The sequence below is a fragment of the Sceloporus undulatus genome, chromosome 3, assembly GCF_019175285.1.
Source record: "Sceloporus undulatus isolate JIND9_A2432 ecotype Alabama chromosome 3, SceUnd_v1.1, whole genome shotgun sequence".
In the NCBI taxonomy this organism is placed as follows: domain Eukaryota; kingdom Metazoa; phylum Chordata; class Lepidosauria; order Squamata; family Phrynosomatidae; genus Sceloporus; species Sceloporus undulatus.
Window position 1 is genome coordinate 41,841,877 of NC_056524.1, and position 20,169 is coordinate 41,862,045.

General features: G+C 40.7%; 1 protein-coding gene across 1 annotated transcript; it reads left to right on the top strand.

The window, feature by feature from the left end:
* The first annotated feature begins 1,382 nt into the window (after positions 1–1,382).
* On the top strand, positions 1,383–19,973 carry LOC121925037. The gene is made up of 4 exons (XM_042456743.1): positions 1,383–1,523; positions 11,853–12,317; positions 18,148–18,285; positions 19,837–19,973. Exons 1-4 carry the CDS (start codon positions 1,457–1,459, stop codon positions 19,839–19,841), a joined length of 675 nt encoding a protein of 224 aa, XP_042312677.1. The 5' UTR covers positions 1,383–1,456; the 3' UTR covers positions 19,842–19,973.
* The last annotated feature ends 196 nt before the right edge of the window (positions 19,974–20,169 follow it).

A 20,169-nucleotide genomic window follows, 5' to 3' on the forward strand; every position in this document is an offset into this window, starting at 1 on the left:
CCGACTTATGTCGACCCTAAGGCAAACCTATCATGAGGTTTTCTTGGCAACATTTGTTCAGAAGAGGTTAGCCATTCCCTTGAGGCTGAGAGCATGTGATTTGCCCAAGGTCACCTAATGAGTTTCATGGCCAAGGTGGGAATCGAATCCTGGTCTCCAAAGTCATAGTTCAGCACTCAAACCAGTAGCATCACTGGGGGGAGGGGGGTGCGGACCACACAGGGTGTCACCTGAGAAGGAGGTTGTCACCCATAAAGGGAGGGTGACACCAGGTCGGCTCCCTGGCCCCCGTGGGCACTGTTTGGGCTGTGCAGAAGTATTTTTGGGCACCCAAATCCCAGAGAGGGGCTTTTCCAGACACCCAGGCCCCACAGTGGGGCTTTTCCTGGCATCTACACAGAGAAAAGTGGCAATTTTAGACAGTGGAGTTAGTAGTCTTATGGGTCTAACCCATGTCAATGGTAATGTGACAGTATTCAACTTACCTAAAAATGTAAGCTCCCAAGCTGTGCCTTTCTGTGTCTTTCTGCTCATTCTCCTGAGTAGGGCTCTGGACATATTCCCCAAAATCCTGCCCTGATTTCATCTACCCTGGTGGTGAACAAAAAGGACTGTTGGAGTACTGGCTTTGAAAACATGTTCCAGAGTAGGCCAAGATTGATTTCTGACTCTTCCCAAAGGCAATGATCCTTGATTTATTCCTATTCCTTGTCAACACATAAATTTACCAGGACTATTTTAAAAGCTCCAGTGGGACAAACCCAAAGTTCTCTTGATAAGGGAGAATCAATCAATCATCTGCTTGCTGGGAATGAAAAAAAAGCATTCAAAACAGGTAGTGTATAATTATTTAAAGCACTTCAAAATATGTATATCTCATCTTTCGTCCAAATTAAAGAGCTTTGAGAATTCCAGAAAATCATACAATTCAATAACAACAGATTATGTCCAGTCGAGATGATGTTAATGACATGTGCCACATGCATGGTGTCATTTTAGGAGCAGATTGGTCACAATTTTCACTACATAAGTGGGAACTCAAGCTGTTATGTCTTGTACAGTCTTCTTTCATAACTGATGTAAGGGAGGAAGGCCAATGATAATCTGAATATCTGGTAATTGGCTGCAAATTCTGGGTTCAGTTGAAATAATTATTAAAAGAATGTGCCATTCTAAGCCCCCTTGACTTCTTTCATGGTCCCTCTGTGCAAGCTTCAGCTTCCCTCACTGGGATAATTCTTTCTGGAGGAATGTCAAAGTCCAAAAGTGGCAACCCCCTAGGCAGCAGACAGTGAGCTGTGAAGTCAATGCTGTGGTAATCTAAGTAAGTGCGACATTTACTGGGCAGCATGTGAGCTCCTGTTCTGTCACAACACAAACACACAGAGACACCTCTCTGTTGTTTGCCCATATGTTAGGAGCAAAAGGGAAAAGGAGAGAGTAGACATACTCAGCTATGAAGCAGCAGACTTTGCAATTCTGTGGCTGGGAGGTGTCCCCTCTTTTGATCTCTGTCTGGTTGGGTAAGTAACCAGAATAATCAATATTCTTTTCCTTTATTTTGACATGATAGTCACCAGAATTCCAGTGTTTTGCCTCCTAGTTGTTGCTTGTGCCTAAAGAAGATATAATCCTATATATACTTAATTGCCGGAAAGTAAATAAGCTCCAGTGATGGATAAGATATGGCTTCATACATGGAGCAATGTTATGGACTCTGCCTTGATTATTCTGCAAGTTATTTTGTAGGCTTATAAATCTTGTTTTTCTGTGGAATCATTATGGTAGAGACTAAATTTTTTCCACCTCACATGTCTCCAGTCCTATATATCTTCTGGAGTTTGGGTTTGAGGGGGTGGTTTGTGTGTATGTGTGTAAAAGGCAGGTTTTCATGAACAAATATTCTCAAGACAGGGAATATGCTTTTGTGCCGTTTTAAACATCTTCACTTAATTTGTCTCTTATATGATAATGATGGTGATTATTATTATCATTATGTTTATTTATATCCCACCTTCCTCCCAGTATAGGGACTCAAGGCAGCTTATAAACAAGAGACTACTATACATTAGTGTTGTGTTTTCACTTAGAGACAGAAATGACTTAACTGGGCAAATTTGTCCACAGTTCTTGTATCATTAGGTGTTTGTTTTTAAAATGTTGTTTGTTGGTATGATTCACCAGCTGTGACAAAATGGTTATAGATACCATTTTACCTGTTTCACACCACAACCTCCCATCAATATATAGAAAAACCACAAAAGTATGTTGTGTCATCATTTGCCACACAATTATATTGGTTAAAAAGGACACACTATGCTAGTATTGTTCATTGATTTGTAGATTGTCAACCCAAGGCTAACCAGCACTATTCCTATGAAGATGAAGGGATTTTTGACAGTTCAGCTTGGAAAAGCTGTATCTACTGTACTAACATTTCTTAGGAGTTTATCAAACGTGAAATTGAAACTCCAATCCAAAGCCATTCCAAAGGGAAGGGGAAGCAGAGTAAATTCAAGGCAATTCACGTGATTAATTATCACACGTGAAGAACGAAATTGTGGTCATTCCTGAGCCAAAGTGGAGCAAGTGCAAAATAAATTACCACACCAGATGGATTCAATGATTTGAATTGACACCCTTGCACATGTTCAGTGGGGCTCTGAATGCTGTCATCCCTCCCTGCTTCCTCTATTTCCCCCCTCTTTTGCTGACATCCCTCCCTGCTTCCTCTGTTTGCCCAGGACCAAAGCAAAGTTGCATTCCACACCAAGACCAATTCTAATTGGATTCGAATTGACCTTGAAACAGGATTTGTGACTTTGCTAGTTCACCGAATTCACCTACACCAGGAGTGACCTTGTATTGACTTAGGATCGGTCTTGGAATGACTCCCCATAGAAAGCAATCACGTGTGATAATCTATTAGATTGTAACGTGAATTCTCATGGTTGGCCCCGGAATGGCTTCGGATTGGAGTTGCAAAAACCCTCGTGTGATAAGGGCCTTACTCTGTACAACAGGAAAGAAACATTATTATTATTATTATTATTATTATTATTATTATTATTATTATTTTCTTATATCCCATCTTTCTCCCAACATAGGGACTCATAGTGGCTAACAGCAAATTTAAAAACAATACAAAATTAAAAAGTATAAGTATAAAATTTAAAAAACAATTAAAAAAATTAAAATAGTTATGAATTAAAATGTAACATGTTCAAAATACAAGCCTTTAAATTTAAAATGCACAACATTTAAATCCCAGCCCTTAGCCACTTGAAAAGTAGGAACACAGGAACTCTATCTTCCTTTGTATCTTATAGGAGCACAGTAATCTGTCTTATACTGAGTCAGACCAATGCTCCATGTGTATAGTAGCCACTTTCTAGGTTTCCAGGAAGGATTCTTTCCAAGACTATATGGAGATACCTGATGTTTCCAGGTGGTCTCTCGTCCAAGTACTAAGCAGGTCAACACTGTTTAACTCCCAAAATTAGACAAGATCAAATGTATTCACAGTTGCATGATGCTCTCATAGGGCTGATCATAACCTCAGGTGAGGTGACAATCTCAAGACACCTCAATTTGGCTTCAGAAAAAGAGAGCAAAAGATCACTTATTAATTTATTCTCCTTAATTTTTATTCCAAGGGAAAGGGGCTTGTGAGAGAATAACATGGCTAGCCTTGGATAACATGTACCTTGACTAGAATGAGAAGATTTACATTTTCTCTTGTGATATAGGATCTACTAGCAGTGGTTGTTTCTATTGTTGTTGTGTGCCTACATACCATTTCCATTATGGAAACTTTAAGATAATGGGGTTTTCTTGGCAAGTTTCTTCAGATAAGTTTTGCCATTGCCATGCTCTGAGACTGCGAGAGCGTGACTTGCCCAGAATCACCCAGCGGGATTTGAACTCTGGTCTAAAAGGTAAGGACAATAGATATTCTGTGAACGAGTACCCTTCTGCAATATGAAAAGCAAGTCCTGTATTGTGACCTTTACAATTAAGACCCAAGGGGATGAGTTGGTGTGGAGTGACAGATGCGAACCCTCTGCATCTTCTGAAGTTAAATACACACACACAAATCACATTTCAGATGACAAGGGGTAATATTTCACTGTGACAAATCAGAACTGAGGCTGATTATGATATAAGAAAGTCATAAGCAACATCTTCTTGTAATCAGAGAAAAATAACACCATATATGTAGAAATTACATTTTATATGAGAATAACAGATAGGATCACAACAATAAGGCTGAAAAATCTAAGAGAGAGGAAACGGAAGACTCTAAATGTACAACAATAGCAGAACTGTTTCCAGATCCTTGGGTGGCACATATATCTAAGAAAGAGCTTCGAAAAGTTACTTTTTTGGACTAAAGCTCACATGGGAGGGATTCTGGAAATAGTGATCTAATAAGAAACTTTTCTAAGCTCTGCCCCTGGGACTGATCCACAATTGTACAGCCATCCATGCAGTGATGACATCCTGTGTGAACAACTGTAAGGTGAACAATTTCAGTACACTACCTTTTGGAAAAGTCCAGAACATAACAGCACCATTTATTTATAAGCTTTGGCCACAGGGGAAATCCAAATCCTTTGTTGGACAGTCTGCTCTATTCAAATTGTTGATTATGACTTATAAAGCCCTAAATAGTTTGGTGAATTAAACAATGGTAATCGGGAACTGCATAGTCATGCCTCACTTCACTATATGCAACATGGCAATATTTGCAACATATCAGATACACTGGGGAAATTGAAGGAAATAAATGATGTCATCCACCTAAACTGGAGGAACATACCAAGTGATAATTTGAAGGAGTGTCTTTCTTTAAAAAAAATGAGCAACACATTTATGGAAAGTACATCATAAGGATAACAATTATGCAATGACTATGGAGAAGCATTCACTCTAGGCATATAACAATGATTCAAAGGATACCATTGCCAAAGGGGGAAAGGTCCCTGTTGTGTTACTGAGACTTTAATTCCTCCTTTCCACATTGTTCAGAACATCCTCTCTTGTGACTGCACCTGTTTTGCTGGCTACCAAAGATGGCTGCATGTCAATTATCTGCTTCAGGGCAAAGGATTTTGTAAACACGTGTCTTTAAAAAGGTCACAGTGTTGAAATAGATTTGCTTAGATATTTGCTGTCTTTGAAAAGCTACAATAAAATGCAGTAAAAAAAAATTGTGCATGGATATATGAAGGAGCTATTACACAGAGTGAAACTGGGATTGGATCTTTATGTATCTTGATCACAGTATGAGTCACATCATATTTTAATATTAGGGGGTGGATTCAGATAATATCCCTTTGTAGATTCCTTTGTACATTTCATGTGGGGGGCATGCAAGCTAGCCTTGCCCCCATTACCTTTGTGCCTACAGCTAAACCATTCATCTCTGAATGAGAAAAGCTTGGATTCATGTACTTAAGCATGTCTTCAGTAGAGTTTCTGAGCCGATCAGTATTTATTCTCACACAGAGGAGCTCCATATATTAGGTATACATGGATATGAAGCCCTTTCTCACACAATTGTGGCAAATGAAAGGGACAGACCATGTAATCCCTATCTTCCTGATACAATGTTTGAATACATGAGTGGGATTGTCTACAATTTAAGAAACAAGGTCTAGGGAAATGAGGCTTAAACATTAGTTTTATTCTCTGCTGCGGGAAGCAACCTTGAGACCTGGTATTGTAATGGAACCCCAAGATCCAAACACTGTCAAAAGATACATACGGTATATACTTGACTATAAGTCAACCTCATATATAAGTCGAGGGTAGGTTTTAGGGCCAAAACTATGGCTTTTGATATGACCAGTGGATAAGTCGAGGGTAGGGTTGCCATAGGTCAGGACCTCCAAACCGGGACAAATGTAGGACAAAATTTTCAAATGTAGGACACATTTTTTGTGTCCTACATTTGAATAGGAGCCTCACTGCTGCGGTGATGGGGGCGGGGCTAAGGCGGGGAGGGAATCCTCCTCTCAGGGAGGCTTTCCCTCCCGACCCTGGCCCCGCCCTCGCTGCTGTGGCGACGGGGGCGGGGCACAAGCGGGGAGGGAATCCTCCCCTCAGCCCGGGGGCGGGTGAAATCCTGGGGGTGGGGCCAAACCAGGGCGGGACCATGTGGCCCCACCCAAAACCAGGAAAGTCCCGCCCACAGGCGGGATATGGCAAGCCTAGTCGAGGGTAAAACTTTGGGGTGTGTAACAAAGGATCTAAAGGATGAAGGAAAAGAAAACAATGCCAAAGAACTTCCAAAATTGCAGCAGGCATAACTGTTTTGTGCTCACACTAAAGGCAGGATGGATAAGAGAACAGAGCAGAGTCAGTGCTTCCAGGACAGATTATAACCTTGCTTTTTTACTAGGGGATGGTTCATTTAAGAGTTAAAGTACAATATTTACACTGATCCGTGGATAAGTCGATCCAGGTTTTTTTGTGTCAATTTTCTGACTAAAATTTCTAGACTTATCCATGAGTATTTACAGTACTTAAAATGAAATAATTCAAAGTCCGAGGAGGTTTTTTTCCCAAGTACCACAAATGAACTTATATCACAGTCCTGCCATTCTAGCTGAATCAAAATGGTCTTCAGATCAGCAGTGTATTTTGTTTGTTTGTTTAGTGCCATTTTGTTGCTGGTGTCAAAAATTGCTGTGGATCCATTCTAAATGTCCCTTCCTAAAGTGCAATTCCCAGGATTCTACAGGAGGCAGCCATACTAGTTAAAGTGGAATAATAGCACTATAACAATATAGTTTGGTAGTCTAAAGTCACTGTTATTCCATTCCTTGTACTGCAACTTTTCCTCATTGAGATATTCAGTGGGAAAAAATATCCTCTTATTTCTGGTCTAGATTAAAAAGTTGTGAGCTCTCACACTATAGCTTCTTCATTTCTTCTGGCTATTGGCAGTTGTTGTCTCTTCTGTGTCCGCTTGTTCCTGTGAGTGGTCTGTTTTCTGTCTTTAGGGAGGCTGTTTGTCGCTGGACATAGCAGTTTCTTGGATTTCATTGGAATGGTTATTTGTTTTTTACAGGAGGTGTGGTTTTTTCAAGTTGGGCTGTATTACTATCTTTCTGAATTTTTTGTTGTTATTTTTCTTAGAATCATGGTGTTATTAGAGATAGATAGATAGATAGATAGATAGATAGATAGATAGATAGATAGACAGACAGACAGACAGACAGACAGACAGGACAAGAGAATAAAAGAATCCACCATCCATCTCAGAATCATCTGGCATGCAAACACTGCAGCCTGCCTCACAGTACATATCACTGGGGAATGGCCAAAATACTCGGCATGAACCACAATAATAGACAACATGTGCCCTCTGAATTCTTTTTGCTTTTTGATCTGATATATCTTGGATTTTTTTTTAATTGGAGGGTGAGAATAAAAAGTTGCAGCTGTTGCTGGCAAGTGTTGCCAAATAGTCCAGAATAACAAAACATGGTTTGAATTTATTTTGTTTATTTTTTTAATGAGAACTAAACCTATAAATAGCAGCACCTCCAGTAACACTTGCCCTGTGGGTTTTTTTTCTCCCATTCAGTGGAATACACAATCCTCTTATTTCTAGATATTAATATGCTTTCCAAAATAAGGAAAATTCAGCTGTTGCCTGGATTTACATTGTTTTACCAATCAGATTAACACTTTGGCTGGTGTAGTGTCCATTTCAATAGTTCTTACTTTAATGTATTTAATGTACAGAAATCCTTGAGTATGGTCCTTCTGTTATTAACTAAACCTTGTTGAAAAGATAATCAAGTGCCTCATTAGTGAAACTGTATAGGACTCAGATATCATTGCTAAATTTTTTTGTCTGTGCCTTCCTTTCAACTTGCCACCTGTCAAAAGTCCTTTATTTCTTCAGCCATTTGTGAAGATGAAATAGTGAAAGGGACAGAGCTGGATGTCTAGACAGAAGTTCCTGTCTACATGAAAAATACATCATTCCTATTCTTTTTTGAAGACCACCCGCCTGCAGTTAGTTCTACTGTATTCTCCCCTCACCTATGGCAAGGTTGATGATCTCAGAGAGGATGACAGATCAAGAAAATGGTGTGGAAGAGAGGGTCACACGATGTATATATATACTCCACTTATGTCCATGCCAGCATTCACTGAAGATACTAGCCACAGATGCTATAGAAACATCAGGAAAAAAAGCTCTTCTAGAACATGGCCACATAGCCAAAAACCCCACAAAAAACTAAGGTGTGACAGAGAGTTTCATTCCCGCCCTCAACGAAGGCCCAGTACAGACCGCCGGTTTGCAGCGGCCTGGGGCCAATTCTAGGGTTCTGGAGCGTGCAGCACCAGAGCGCCAGAACCCTAGCATGGATGGACAGCACCATCTTTATGCAGCGCTGTCCTTACAGGGCGCACATGCATGATGCAAGCATGGTGACATGTCCGCACCTCTGGGCACTGTGCTTCCATCATGGATGTGTCACAGTGCGCCAGTGGCACACTGATGACGGTGTCCACACATGCCAAGAAGAACCAGGTTTTTCCGTCTTCTTTTTGGTCCAGAGGGATGCCGTTTGGCTGCTGCGGCTTACCTTTGGAGGAAAACTGGGTGCCTTCAGCCCATCCTTTTGGGGTGGTCTGGAGAGCCTCAAAATCCCCAAAGTTGCTGCTCCAATCAGATATGATTCCCACCCATAACTGTTTTAATTTTATCTTAAACTGCAAGATCTGATTGTAGATCTCTTCTATCACATAGGTCCAGTCTGCACTGCAGAAATAATGCAGTTTGACTCTGTTTGAACTGTCATGCCCCAATGCTATGGAATCCTGGGATGTGTAGTTTGGTGGGGTGCCAGAACTCTCTAGCAAATCCTAGAATCCCATAGCATTGAGCCATGGCAGTAAATCCATGTCAAACTGTATTACTTCTATGATGCAGATTAGACAATAGCCTTCCATTTTCATTTGCATTCTCTACAGAGAACAGCCTCAAGGGATTTCTGCATACCATATATACTTTAGAAGACTCTTTTAAAAGCATGGAATTATCACAACCACCTATGTGCAAATTTAGGAGCTTATTGCATTAACTTTTAAATTGGATCCAGCTTCTGAGTTTGAAAAGGTGTTGGCAGAGTGTGGCTGGGACCTGGCTTGGACCCGGGCTGATGGCGGGTGGTGATTAGGTGGCAATTTAACATGTGATAACCCCTGCCTCCATCCTGCGGCCTGGCTCCAGCCTAGGACACTGGAGCTAGTTTTGAAGTTAATGCAATAAGCTCCTTAATTGTTATGTATGTTACAACAGCTCCACTGGCTGGTTGTCTATTTTTGGGCACAATCCTCAGTGCTGGTTATGACCTAGAATCATAGAATCATAGAGTTGGAAGAGACCACAAGGGCCTTCCAGTCCAACCCCATTCTACATGCAGGAACCCTCCCTCAAAGCATTCCCTGACAGATGGCCATCCAGATTCTGTTTAAAGACCTCCAGGGAAGGAGACTCCACCACACTCCAAGAGAGTGTAGTGTGTTCCACTGTTGAACAGCCCTTACTGTCAGGAAGTTCCTCCTAATGTTGAGGTGGAATCCCTTTTCCTGTTGCTTGCATCCATTGTTCCGGGTCCTAGTCTCTGGAGCAGCAGAAAACAAGCTTGTTCTCGCCTCAATATGACATCCCTTCAAATACTGTATTTAAACAGGGCTATCATATCACCTCTTAACCTTCTCCAGGCTAAACATCCCCAGTTCCCTAAGTCATTCCTCATAGGCATGGTTCCCAGACCCTTCACCATTTTAGTCACCCTCCTTTGGACATGCTCCAGTTTCTCCACATCCTGTTTAAATTGTGGTGCCCAGAACTGGACACAGTATTCCAGGTGTGGCTTGACCAAAGTAGAATAGAGTGGCACTATTACTTCTCTTGATCTAGTCACTATGCTTCTATTGATGCAGCCTAAAATCGCATTGGCCATGTTAGCTGCCGCATCGCACCATTGACTCATGTTCAACTTGTTGTCAAGATCCCTTTCACATGTAGTCTCATTCAGCCAGGTGTCACCCATCCTATATCTGTGCATTTCATTTCTCTGCCCTAAGTGCAGTACCTTACATTTCTCCATGTTGAAATTCATTTTGTTACCTTTGGCCCAGCTTTCTAATCTATTAAGGTCATTTTGAATTTTGATCCTGTTCTCTGGGGTATTAGCTACTTCTCCTAGTGTGGTGTCATCTGCAGATTTGATAAGTATGCCCCCAATTCTGTCATCCACTGATAAAGATGTTGACTAGCACTGGGCCCAGGACAGAGTGCTGTGGGACTCCACTGGTCACTTCTCTCCAGGATGAAAAGGAGCCATTGTTGAGCAACCTTTGTGTTCGGCCAGTCAACCAATTACAAATCCATGTAACAGTTACTTTGTCAAGCCCACATTTCACTACATTTCACCCATTAAGCCCTATACAGCTAAGGTCAAGACCATTTGAATGACGAGCATGCCTGAGCTGAGATGCTCTATAAATAAATGTTTATTATTATTATTATTATTATTATTATTATTATTATTATTATTGGGAGAGGGATCTCTCTCAATTCCACCATCTTCACAGGCATATTTTGGAGATGGCCTTCTCCTTAGATGTTCCCAGACTCTGGAACTCCTTCCTGTAGAGGCTAGGATGGCTCTTTCTTTGCTGTCTCTTCAGCAAAAGATGAAGACCTTTTTATCTCAGCAAGTTTTTTGAAACTGATTGGTGTTTTTTTCTTTTTTAAAGAGGATTTTAATGGTACTGGTTTTATGATTAGTGTCCGGGAATGCTGCCAACACACACTCACACGGCTGATAAGAGCCTGCTCGGCAAAAGGAAACCATGCCGAGCTGCCAAGAAGCAGTTCCTCAAACAACAATGCCAAACGACATCCAAATAGAATAAGACACTAGCCAGTTCAAAGTTCAGGATTACAGAGAGCAATACTACCAGCCCAGTCCGAGGTCAAGAGTGCCAGAGAGTTGGTCAAAGTGTCTGGTCCGAGGTCAAGGATTCAAAGGCAGTCAAAGGTCTAGGAAGCCAGGAGTCAGATCCAGTAGTGTCCACTAATGAGAACAAATAGACTCTGTAAAGAGAGCTCAACGTCTGCCAGGTGTGTTATATCTAGCTCCCTTATCACAGCTGCTGAGTGGCTAATGAGTGTTTCTCAGCAAGCCTCTTGGAATGCTGAAGGCACACCCTTTCTGATCTCCTCTGGTTGAAGGTAGGAACCTCAGTGCTCTGCTCCTCTATGTCTCCCAAGTCTGGCACTTCTATTGGGGCAAAGCTGGACTGCTGAGCCCCAGGCTCCACTGGAGGAGATCCCACAGAACTAGGGTCTGGCTGAGCCAAATCCACTAGGGCTGGCAGAGCAGAGCTGACCTGGCAGGGCAGAACTGGGGCCTGGCACAGCCTCAGGTTCCTCCTGTACCTGAGGAGCCGAGTCCTCTTCGTCGTCCTCTGATTCCTCCTTGTGGCTGGCCATGACAAATACTTTTAAAGTAATATTTTAAATTGTTTTAACTTTGTTGTTAGTTTAATATTGTTTTAATCTCAACTTTTTTGTGTGTTTCCAATCTTATGTGTTTTATTGTGATTCTATTTTGTAAGCCACCTTGCATCCCAATTTGGGGGACATTTGGGGGAAAAGAAATCCTGCTGGGCCTCACATTAGATAGGGTGAAAAGCAGATCAATGGAAGTTCTGTCATCACTTTCACCATTCACAAAAATCTCACCATTCCCACAGGAATTGTTATCTTTTGCAAACTGCAAAAATATTCACTTCTCTTTCTTCCTTTCCAGTGATTTATGCTGGTGCTGGAAATGCAACACAGAAGAACACAGCTGTTTCAAGTATTCCATCTGTCACTACCCACACTGTAGTGCTTCGTATAAAGAGAATGACTCCAGAGCCATGGTATACTTTTGTATCTCAGAGCCCAGGCAAAGAAAAAGCTAAAGAGGGTGAAACAGTGGTCCTTGGATGCCACTTCCACAGTTCCCATAGCCCATCTTTGAAAAATGTAACGGTGAAGTGGTACAAGGAGGATGAAAAGGGGCAGTGGGACATCATGGAGAATAATGTCACTGTCATGGCAAATAACACACGAGTCTTCATGACAGGGAATTTATCTAAAGGTGATGCAACTTTGACTATAATAAATGTCACCACCAGTGATCATGGCACTTATTTCTGCCAGGTGATTCTTTCTACTGGGAAAGAAGTGACCGGTGATGGCACAAAGCTCAGGATCCAGAGAGCAATGGGTAATATTGTTTGTTTACTTGCTTGCTTGCTTCTTTTCTATACCAGTTTCTGCAAGAATAAAAGGGAAAGGAGAGAAAGCCATTTGGCCCACAACTGATCATTAACTGAGAAAACAGTACCTAATATTGTTCAGAAAAAAAAGCCAACTGATGCACAAGTCTTAATAAATATTGTTGTGTGCTTTAAAGTCATCTGCAACTTATGGCAGTCCTAAGGCAACCCCATCATGGAGTTTTCTTGGCACGTTTCTTCAGAGGGGGTTTACCACTGCCATCTTCTGTGACTGAGAAAGTGTGACTTGTTCATGGTCACCCAGTGGGTTTACATGGCCAAGCTGAGAATTCAGTCCCTGGTCTTCAGAGTCATAGTCCAATGCAGAAACCATTACACTGGCCAGCTGGCCAACTCTCTCTCTCTCTCTCTCTCTCTCTCTCTCTCTCCACACACACACACACACACACACACACACAACTTTTTAAATATATCATATGGATGCTTCCATCAGTGAACACTGTTTTCCTGCGAAATAAGAAATTGGTAAGGCTGCTAATAATCTTGATCAGATGTCTTTATTTCCACTCACAGAACCATAGTTCCTTCCAATCTCCATGGGAAAAGTATGATCATTAAATTGTCTAAGTTTGTGGTATAGATCTGTGCTATTTAGACACTTCTGTGTTTTATGCGTTGCTCAGTCTATTCTGAAGTGCTTGGGACTGTATAATTAAAGTGTACAAAACCCCTCAGGCCAATTACATGTTTCTGATTTTTCCAGTAAATTGGGCATTTACCTGCCTGCCATATTTGTTAAATACAGCCCTTCAAACACAGATTGATTCCAAGCAGGGTCACACCACATATGAATACCACTGGGTTTGTCATCACTTGACATTCAGTCCAAGATGTGAATCACATCTCTTTAAAAGTACTGTGCTGGAGATGATGTGGAAGTGATACGAAACTTCTGTCCCACAGATTATTAGTCTGTGATGATACAATCATTATTTTGAGTGCTGAGGCCACAGTCCACAAATGATGCACAGTGTGATGATCCCACCATGATCACACAACTAACCAGTACCTATGACAATCTCAACTCAAGTCCTTATCAGTCTTCTTAGGATGTACTATCAGCCAGGGTCTCCACTGAATCTCTTTCCTGTAAGTTTGATGTAAGAGTGTGTGGTTTTTTTTGGGGGGGGGGTTCTTTAGCCCTAACACCAGCTCTAGTGACCAGATGATAAGTATGGTTATGATGAATAATAACAAAAAATAATTTTAATAAGTACAACCTAAGATGTTACTTCACTCTTTATTCTCTAGCACATAAACACTTATTATTGCAGTTTTACCTTATTTTAATACATCACTAACAAATCTCAACTTAACCTATACAATCTCCTTTCATATTGGACTCTATCACATGGGAGGCAGGCAAGCATCATGAAAACGTGATTAAAACATGGTAGTAGTGCAATTGGGGGGAAGATTATCACACCCTATTTGTGTCTTGTGCGTAAACTGTAATGGACGCATCTTTCGGTAATAACGGAAACTACTGTTATTACCCAAAGATGCCATGTTTTAATCACATTTTCACGACGCTTGCCTCCTCCGTGTAATAGCGTCCCTAGTCTTTCCCCTTCCCTCTCTTCACTATCTTTATCCAGAATTTAATCCTATTTGACACTCTTATCCTCACATTTAAATCATTACAAGAGCACTTCCCACTCTATCCCAACCGTCATCCAAATTCAAATTCTCTTCATCCAACATTCAACATGTCACTCAATCTTCATTACGTACTCTTGACCATATTTATTGTCTCATAATACAATATAGAAACACCAATTATTTTTTATTAGTTATGTAAAATTACACATGCATGTGGGAACTTGCTCCAAAGCGCATATATCCTTTCAAAATGTGTAGCTTTGGATGCTGGTTTAAGAGTTAAGAACATAGTATACAAATGACAACGAAAGGATCTGTCTGTGGCTTAATAATTCAGTTGTCTTCTAGCTTTCAGTACTCTTTCTTCATTCAGATGATAATATTTGTGCATTGTTCTTTAGTTTTATTTATCTGATCTCTTCCTATATTGGTTCCATTTCTAATATGATTCTGAAGCAAAATTTTTGTGACAAAGGTGATTGTTTTGTTGGAACATTAGTCATTTCAAATGACTTGCAGAAATTGAAGATAAAAATAAACTTCTACTAAATTCAGTTGCTATGATTGCAGAGCTGGACCAAGACATTTTGCTGCTTGAGGAACACAGTTACCTTGCTGTTGTTGATAATTGCTGTTAAGACTGACTTCAATTTATGGTGAACCTATGAATGAGAGACTTGTTTTCAGATGTCCTTCTCAGGCCATGGCAAGTCAGAGCCATGGCCTCCATGACTGAATCTCTCTACCTGTGTGCACTTTTCTTCTTGTCCTACAACTTTCAGCTTTACATTTTTTCTAATGAGTCATACCCCAAGAATGACCATCTCAAGTTTATTTATCTCAGCTACTAGGAGGAGTTCAAGTGTGATCTGCTCTCAGACCTATTTATTGTCCTTTTGGCAGTCCATGGTATCCACATAACTCTCTTCCAGCATCACATTTCTTATGAGGTGATTCTCTTCCTATCAGCTCTCTTCACTGGCCAGGTTTCACATTCATTCATAGAAATTGAAAATACCGTGGCATGGACAATCCTGATTTTGATATTCTATTAGTATTAAAGATTGATGTGCTGTTGTATTTCTTGTAAGTCCTGAAAGTTCACTTTTCAATGAATACCAAAATACTAATTGTCATAGCCTAAGTTTATCATTTTTCTAAGGAGATATTTTTCATTGCCTAAGAAATGTTGATCTGAAAATAGTCTAGCACAAAGCTAAGAACCAATTGACTTTAATTCAATCTGTAACATGATCTATGCATATTCATTGAAAATTCCCAGTGCTACAGTGTGGCTCATTCCCAGGTACAGATGCATAGCATTACGGCATTTACGCTATTGCTACCATGAGGAATACACTATTATAAGACAAATTTTTTTAGGTTCTTCTTCCATCATATTGTCACATACTTCTGCTAAGCCTAAACACTGAATGAATGAAGTGTAGAGTAAAATCAGTGCAATGCTGCTACTTTAAACTTTGGTGACATCTGGTGGTTGCCAGGCACATACACCTCGGCTAAAATTTCCCCCCAGTTCAGCAAAGCCCTTAAGGAAGAAACTTCCTAAGAAGTGCTAAAGGTGTAGAGGTAATTTTGAGTCAAGCAAACCTATTTCTATTTCTTTTAAAGCCAAAAATTGAGCACAAGGCAGGATCAACACAATTTTTGAAGAAAACATTTTATATAACTTGATATTTAACTTTTCAGTTGCAATTGATTTATTGAAATGGTGTATATAACCCGAGATGAGCACTGCCTCCTACAGTCAGTTATAACTAGACATTCATGTCAAGAGACTATCTTAACCTTTTACCTTTATATCCTTGATAGAAAATAATTCATTTACCTGCTACACCAAGTAAAGCTTGCAATCTTAAATCTATGCACATATCCTTCAACTGTCTCAATTTGGCAAGGAAAGTCCCAATTCATTCAAGTTTTTTTTAACTGTTCCAGTTTCTCTCTGTTCCTCCCTCTTCCCTCTTTATCCTCAGCTTACTTCAGTTGCTGCTAACAAAGTTCAGAGTGCAGGAGTAGTTTGTACTCATTCAACTGAGGGAGTGGGAGGAAGAGAGGAGCAGAGGGTAGGAATCTTGTCCTTCTCAGGAAGCTCAGGCAAAAGCCAACTACTGATGCCTCTTCTAGCTCTTGTGTCCTTCCTCTTGAGAACTTAAGAATAGTACTAGATCAATAAGCAAGGGCAGGCCAGCTCTTCACAGACATGTTCACATAACCCCAAAAACCCACAAAAAACTCTGTGGGCTATACTTCTTATATTTTAGTGGGGGAAGAAGAGGAAGAAGAACTCAGTTTATTTCTTATGGCCTCTAGTTTACACTAATACTCCAATGTGAGGGAGTAAATAAATCTTCCCTGGAGGGAAAACTCCCAATTGACACTCTCAGAGAGCTCCAGGAGCAGCCGCCCAAAAGAACCCTGCTTTGCTTGAAATCATGCTTCAACACCCCCCCTGGTGTGCTTTTAAATCAGTTTTTGGCTAAAAATCAGGTCATTTGGGGAGGTCTTAGGGGGAAATTATCTTGGTCCCTAGTAAGAAAAAAAAACCTTTTAAAGAGGCTGTAGGGACAACAGGGATGTGAGAATTGCCTATATAAATCAATGAAGAAAATTCCAACATTAATTGGGCAACAGTGTTTCTCCTCAGATGACAATAAGAAGAGTTATTTCACTTTCTTATTTCTTAATAAGTACATAACTATTTTTAAAGTAACATTATCAATGAAGATTCCAAAGCAAAACAAAACAAAATGTAGGCCCGGTACAGACTGGGGCCGATTTTAGGACTCAGGAGAGCGGAGCGTCTGCATGCTCCCGAGCCCTACCACGTGCCACCGACACCATCTTGGTGTGCCCCTGTTCAGATGGGCATGCAACGATATTGTCTGCATGGTGTAGTGCCCAAACAGCACTGCACTGTGTGGATGTCATCAGCGTGTGCGAGCATGCCAATGGTGCCACGTGCATGCCCTAAAAAGAACCCGCCAGGAGCAGGTTCTTTTTAAGGCTCTCGGAGGCCACACCGTTTGGTTGCTGTGACCTCCGTCAGGGGTAAAAAGGGACGGCATCTCACTGCCCTTTTCTGGCCGTCTGTCGAGCCCCATAGTTTGTTGTCCAGTAAATATACAATGGGCCCTTGGTATCTGCTGGGGACCCTTGTGGATCCCAAAATCCATGGATATTCAAGTCCCATTAAATACAGTGGCATAGCCAAATTGTATCCCTTATATAAAATGGTGAAATCAAAGTTTGCTTTTTTGGAATTTATATTTTTTGAGAATATTTCAAGCCGTGGATGCTTGAATCTGTGGATAAAGGACATAAAACTGCTCTGCTGTCTGTAACACACAAAATTGTGTAGGTCAGGCTCTGAATAATGGTCAACAACTCTGTTCTTGTTCAAGTCATTTCCCACTTATGGAAACATAAAGGTGAGCATATCATGGGTTGTTTTGGCAGGATTTGCTCAGAAGGTGCTTGCCTTTGCTTTCTTCTGAGGCTGAGTGTGTGATTTGCCCAAGGTCGCTGCCATGTTATTAATTTCAAATTGCAGGTTAGATGGCAATCGAGGGAATTGTATGCAGTAACCACATGTAATCTATTGCTTTCATTGTTTCCAATTGGACTGAAAGTGCAGTATATGAGCAATCTTGCAGGTTAATTGCAAACTGAGGAGCTATTCTATTTCATTGTTATATTGCATGTCAGCAATAGAGCTTTGTAAATTACATCTTCAGATCTCCTCCAGGCCAAGAAAGCATGCAACAGCAAACAGAAGTCTTACGCACTACTGGCTTGCATACAAAGTATTTAATTGTGGAGGAATGAGTAAATCTGAACATCATGTGGTCTTGTAGGGATTGCTGGAATTCCCAACATCCCTCCCACTGGCTATTCTGGCTAAGTCTGCTGGTTAAGTAAGCTTTATGACACACACACACACACACCAATAATGAGATAAATTGTGCCCAGCACTTAAGATCCAAATGACAGTAGGAGCTTCTGTCTTTGAGGCTAACATTTGTCTTTTCAACATTGTTGGCCATGTTGCACTGAAAGTTTTTGTTGCTGTGTCTCACTTATGTACTCAGATTGAATGTGGTAGATTTCTGATGATTCTGAATTTCTCCATAGGACTGTTTGGAATAGAAGACTCCATTGGAACAATCATTGGAGTGCTGGCAGCTAGTATTGGAGGCTTGATTGTTCTGGTCATAGTTTTAACTCCTCATTTAAGGAAGTGTGTTCCATGTGCTAAAGCAACCCACCAAGGTACAGAGGCAATAGTGAAACATGGTCATTTCTTAACATTCTGCAGAGGTTGGTGAGACCTGACAAGCAGATTTGTGGCCCACCTAGTTTTAGTTTCCTGTTTAAATTATAGTCTATTCCCAAAGCACCATGACTAAAAAGATTGAAGAGAGAGACAATTCCCAAAACACCCCATAACTAATGGAAATCTTTTGTGCATTATTTTCTGAAGATGTTTTCCCCAGCTAAAATGTCCCTTAATACATTGTTCTTTTCCATAAAGCAATTGTACAGATTTATGCATGCAAAATTTCTGCTCTATTAGTTCAAATAGAGCATGCAATGGTACCTGGTGGCTTCCATGGCAGTGAGGAATGAATCCATTCCAAATTTAATCTAAATTTGAAAATAATTATGCAAAATCCTCAACATATTTTGAGGACAGCTCATTTGCCGTTCACATTAAAGCTCAGAGTGGATTTACCATCTGCTAACATGGAAGCCACCAACTACTATTGACAGAAAGTTGCCTTATACCAGATCAGAATCTTTGGCTGCATCCGTACTGCAGAAATAATCTAGTTTTACACCGCTTTAACTACCATGTACACGTTCTTTCATACTACCTACTCTCTGATTATCATTAGTTTTTTAAAGTATAGAGCCCAAGTACTGAAATTAGGATATTCTGCATGCAAAGGATATATGCTGTGTCTCAGCTATGGTTTCTCCCATTTCCTCTGAGCTAAATAATATTGAACTATCTAATTATTGGCGTGGTACAAATGGACCCCAAAGGCCAGGCTGGGGCCACCTTTCATTGCTGTGCAGCAGTGCTGCAGCAACCAAATTGTGTGGTGCTGCTGCACCGCAAAAAAGGAGCACTAAAAAGTGTCTCCTTTTTACGCTGCCGCAAGCAGCCTGCAATGTCACAAACACATCGCTGCTGCACTGCTCCATTTGGATGCAGCGCAGCAGCGATTTCATCACTACGCGTGCCGTCTATACAGTGCTATGCAGCGATGGTGCCCTAGTCATGTGCTAGGGTTGTGGGGCATGTGGACTCTCCGTCCCGAGGAAACCCTGGCACGTGATGAGGGCGTCATTCAGGGCCTGTTTGTACTGGGCCTATAATGGCTATCATTGAAGACATCATTCTTTATCTAGGAATCCAAGAAAAGCATTCACAGAACAATGAGATGGAACTGTATGGCACCTGTTAAAATGGTTTATTTACATTACTGCAACAGTCTTCACTCAATTCTTTTAAAAAGGGCAGATTAAAAGATCATAAAAGGTCTCCTTCTAGGTACAGAATAGAACAAGGCCAATGTAAATATAGAAAATATGAACAGTCCAACCCAAAGTTTGGCATCACCAATCTGTAGTGGAGCCAAAGAATTTGGGAGGTGTTTACATAGCTGAAGCACATTTACTGCGCTAGCTGAGGTTGTAGAAATACTATGCCAACAGTACATGTACTTATGAAAATATATTTGTAAAATATTTAGTTATAATAATCCCGCCCTCACTTCACTGTTTATTTACATTCTTCTTTCTCTTCCTCCTCAGCATAATTTGGGAACATGATTGAAGAAAACACCACGTGTGCCATGAACTGTACAGTTGTCTGAATGTAACCCAAAGTATCCATTGTTCAAGCATTTTCTATGTTTTATTTCTAAAGGTGTAATAAAAATGTTTGTTTAATCATCCTTTAGACCAAGTGCCTCGGATTATTTTAAGGAGATTACACTTAGGCTGTATCTACATTGCAGAATTAATGCAGTTCGACACTGCTTTAACTGCTATGGCTCAATGCTATAGAATTCTGGGATTTGTAGGTTTGTGAGATATTTCGCCCTGTCAGAGAGCTCTGATGCCACAACAAAGCAGAAAGCACAA

Bases quoted from the DNA above. Each gene is read 5' to 3' on its own strand.
- LOC121925037 (XM_042456743.1), top strand. From the start codon at position 1,457: ATGAAGCAGCAGACTTTGCAATTCTGTGGCTGGGAGGTGTCCCCTCTT. The intron at 1,524-11,852 runs GTAAGTAACCAG...CTTCCTTTCCAG, and splicing joins TTTGATCTCTGTCTGGTTGG to TGATTTATGCTGGTGCTGGA. The intron at 12,318-18,147 runs GTAATATTGTTT...ATTTCTCCATAG, and splicing joins CAGGATCCAGAGAGCAATGG to GACTGTTTGGAATAGAAGAC.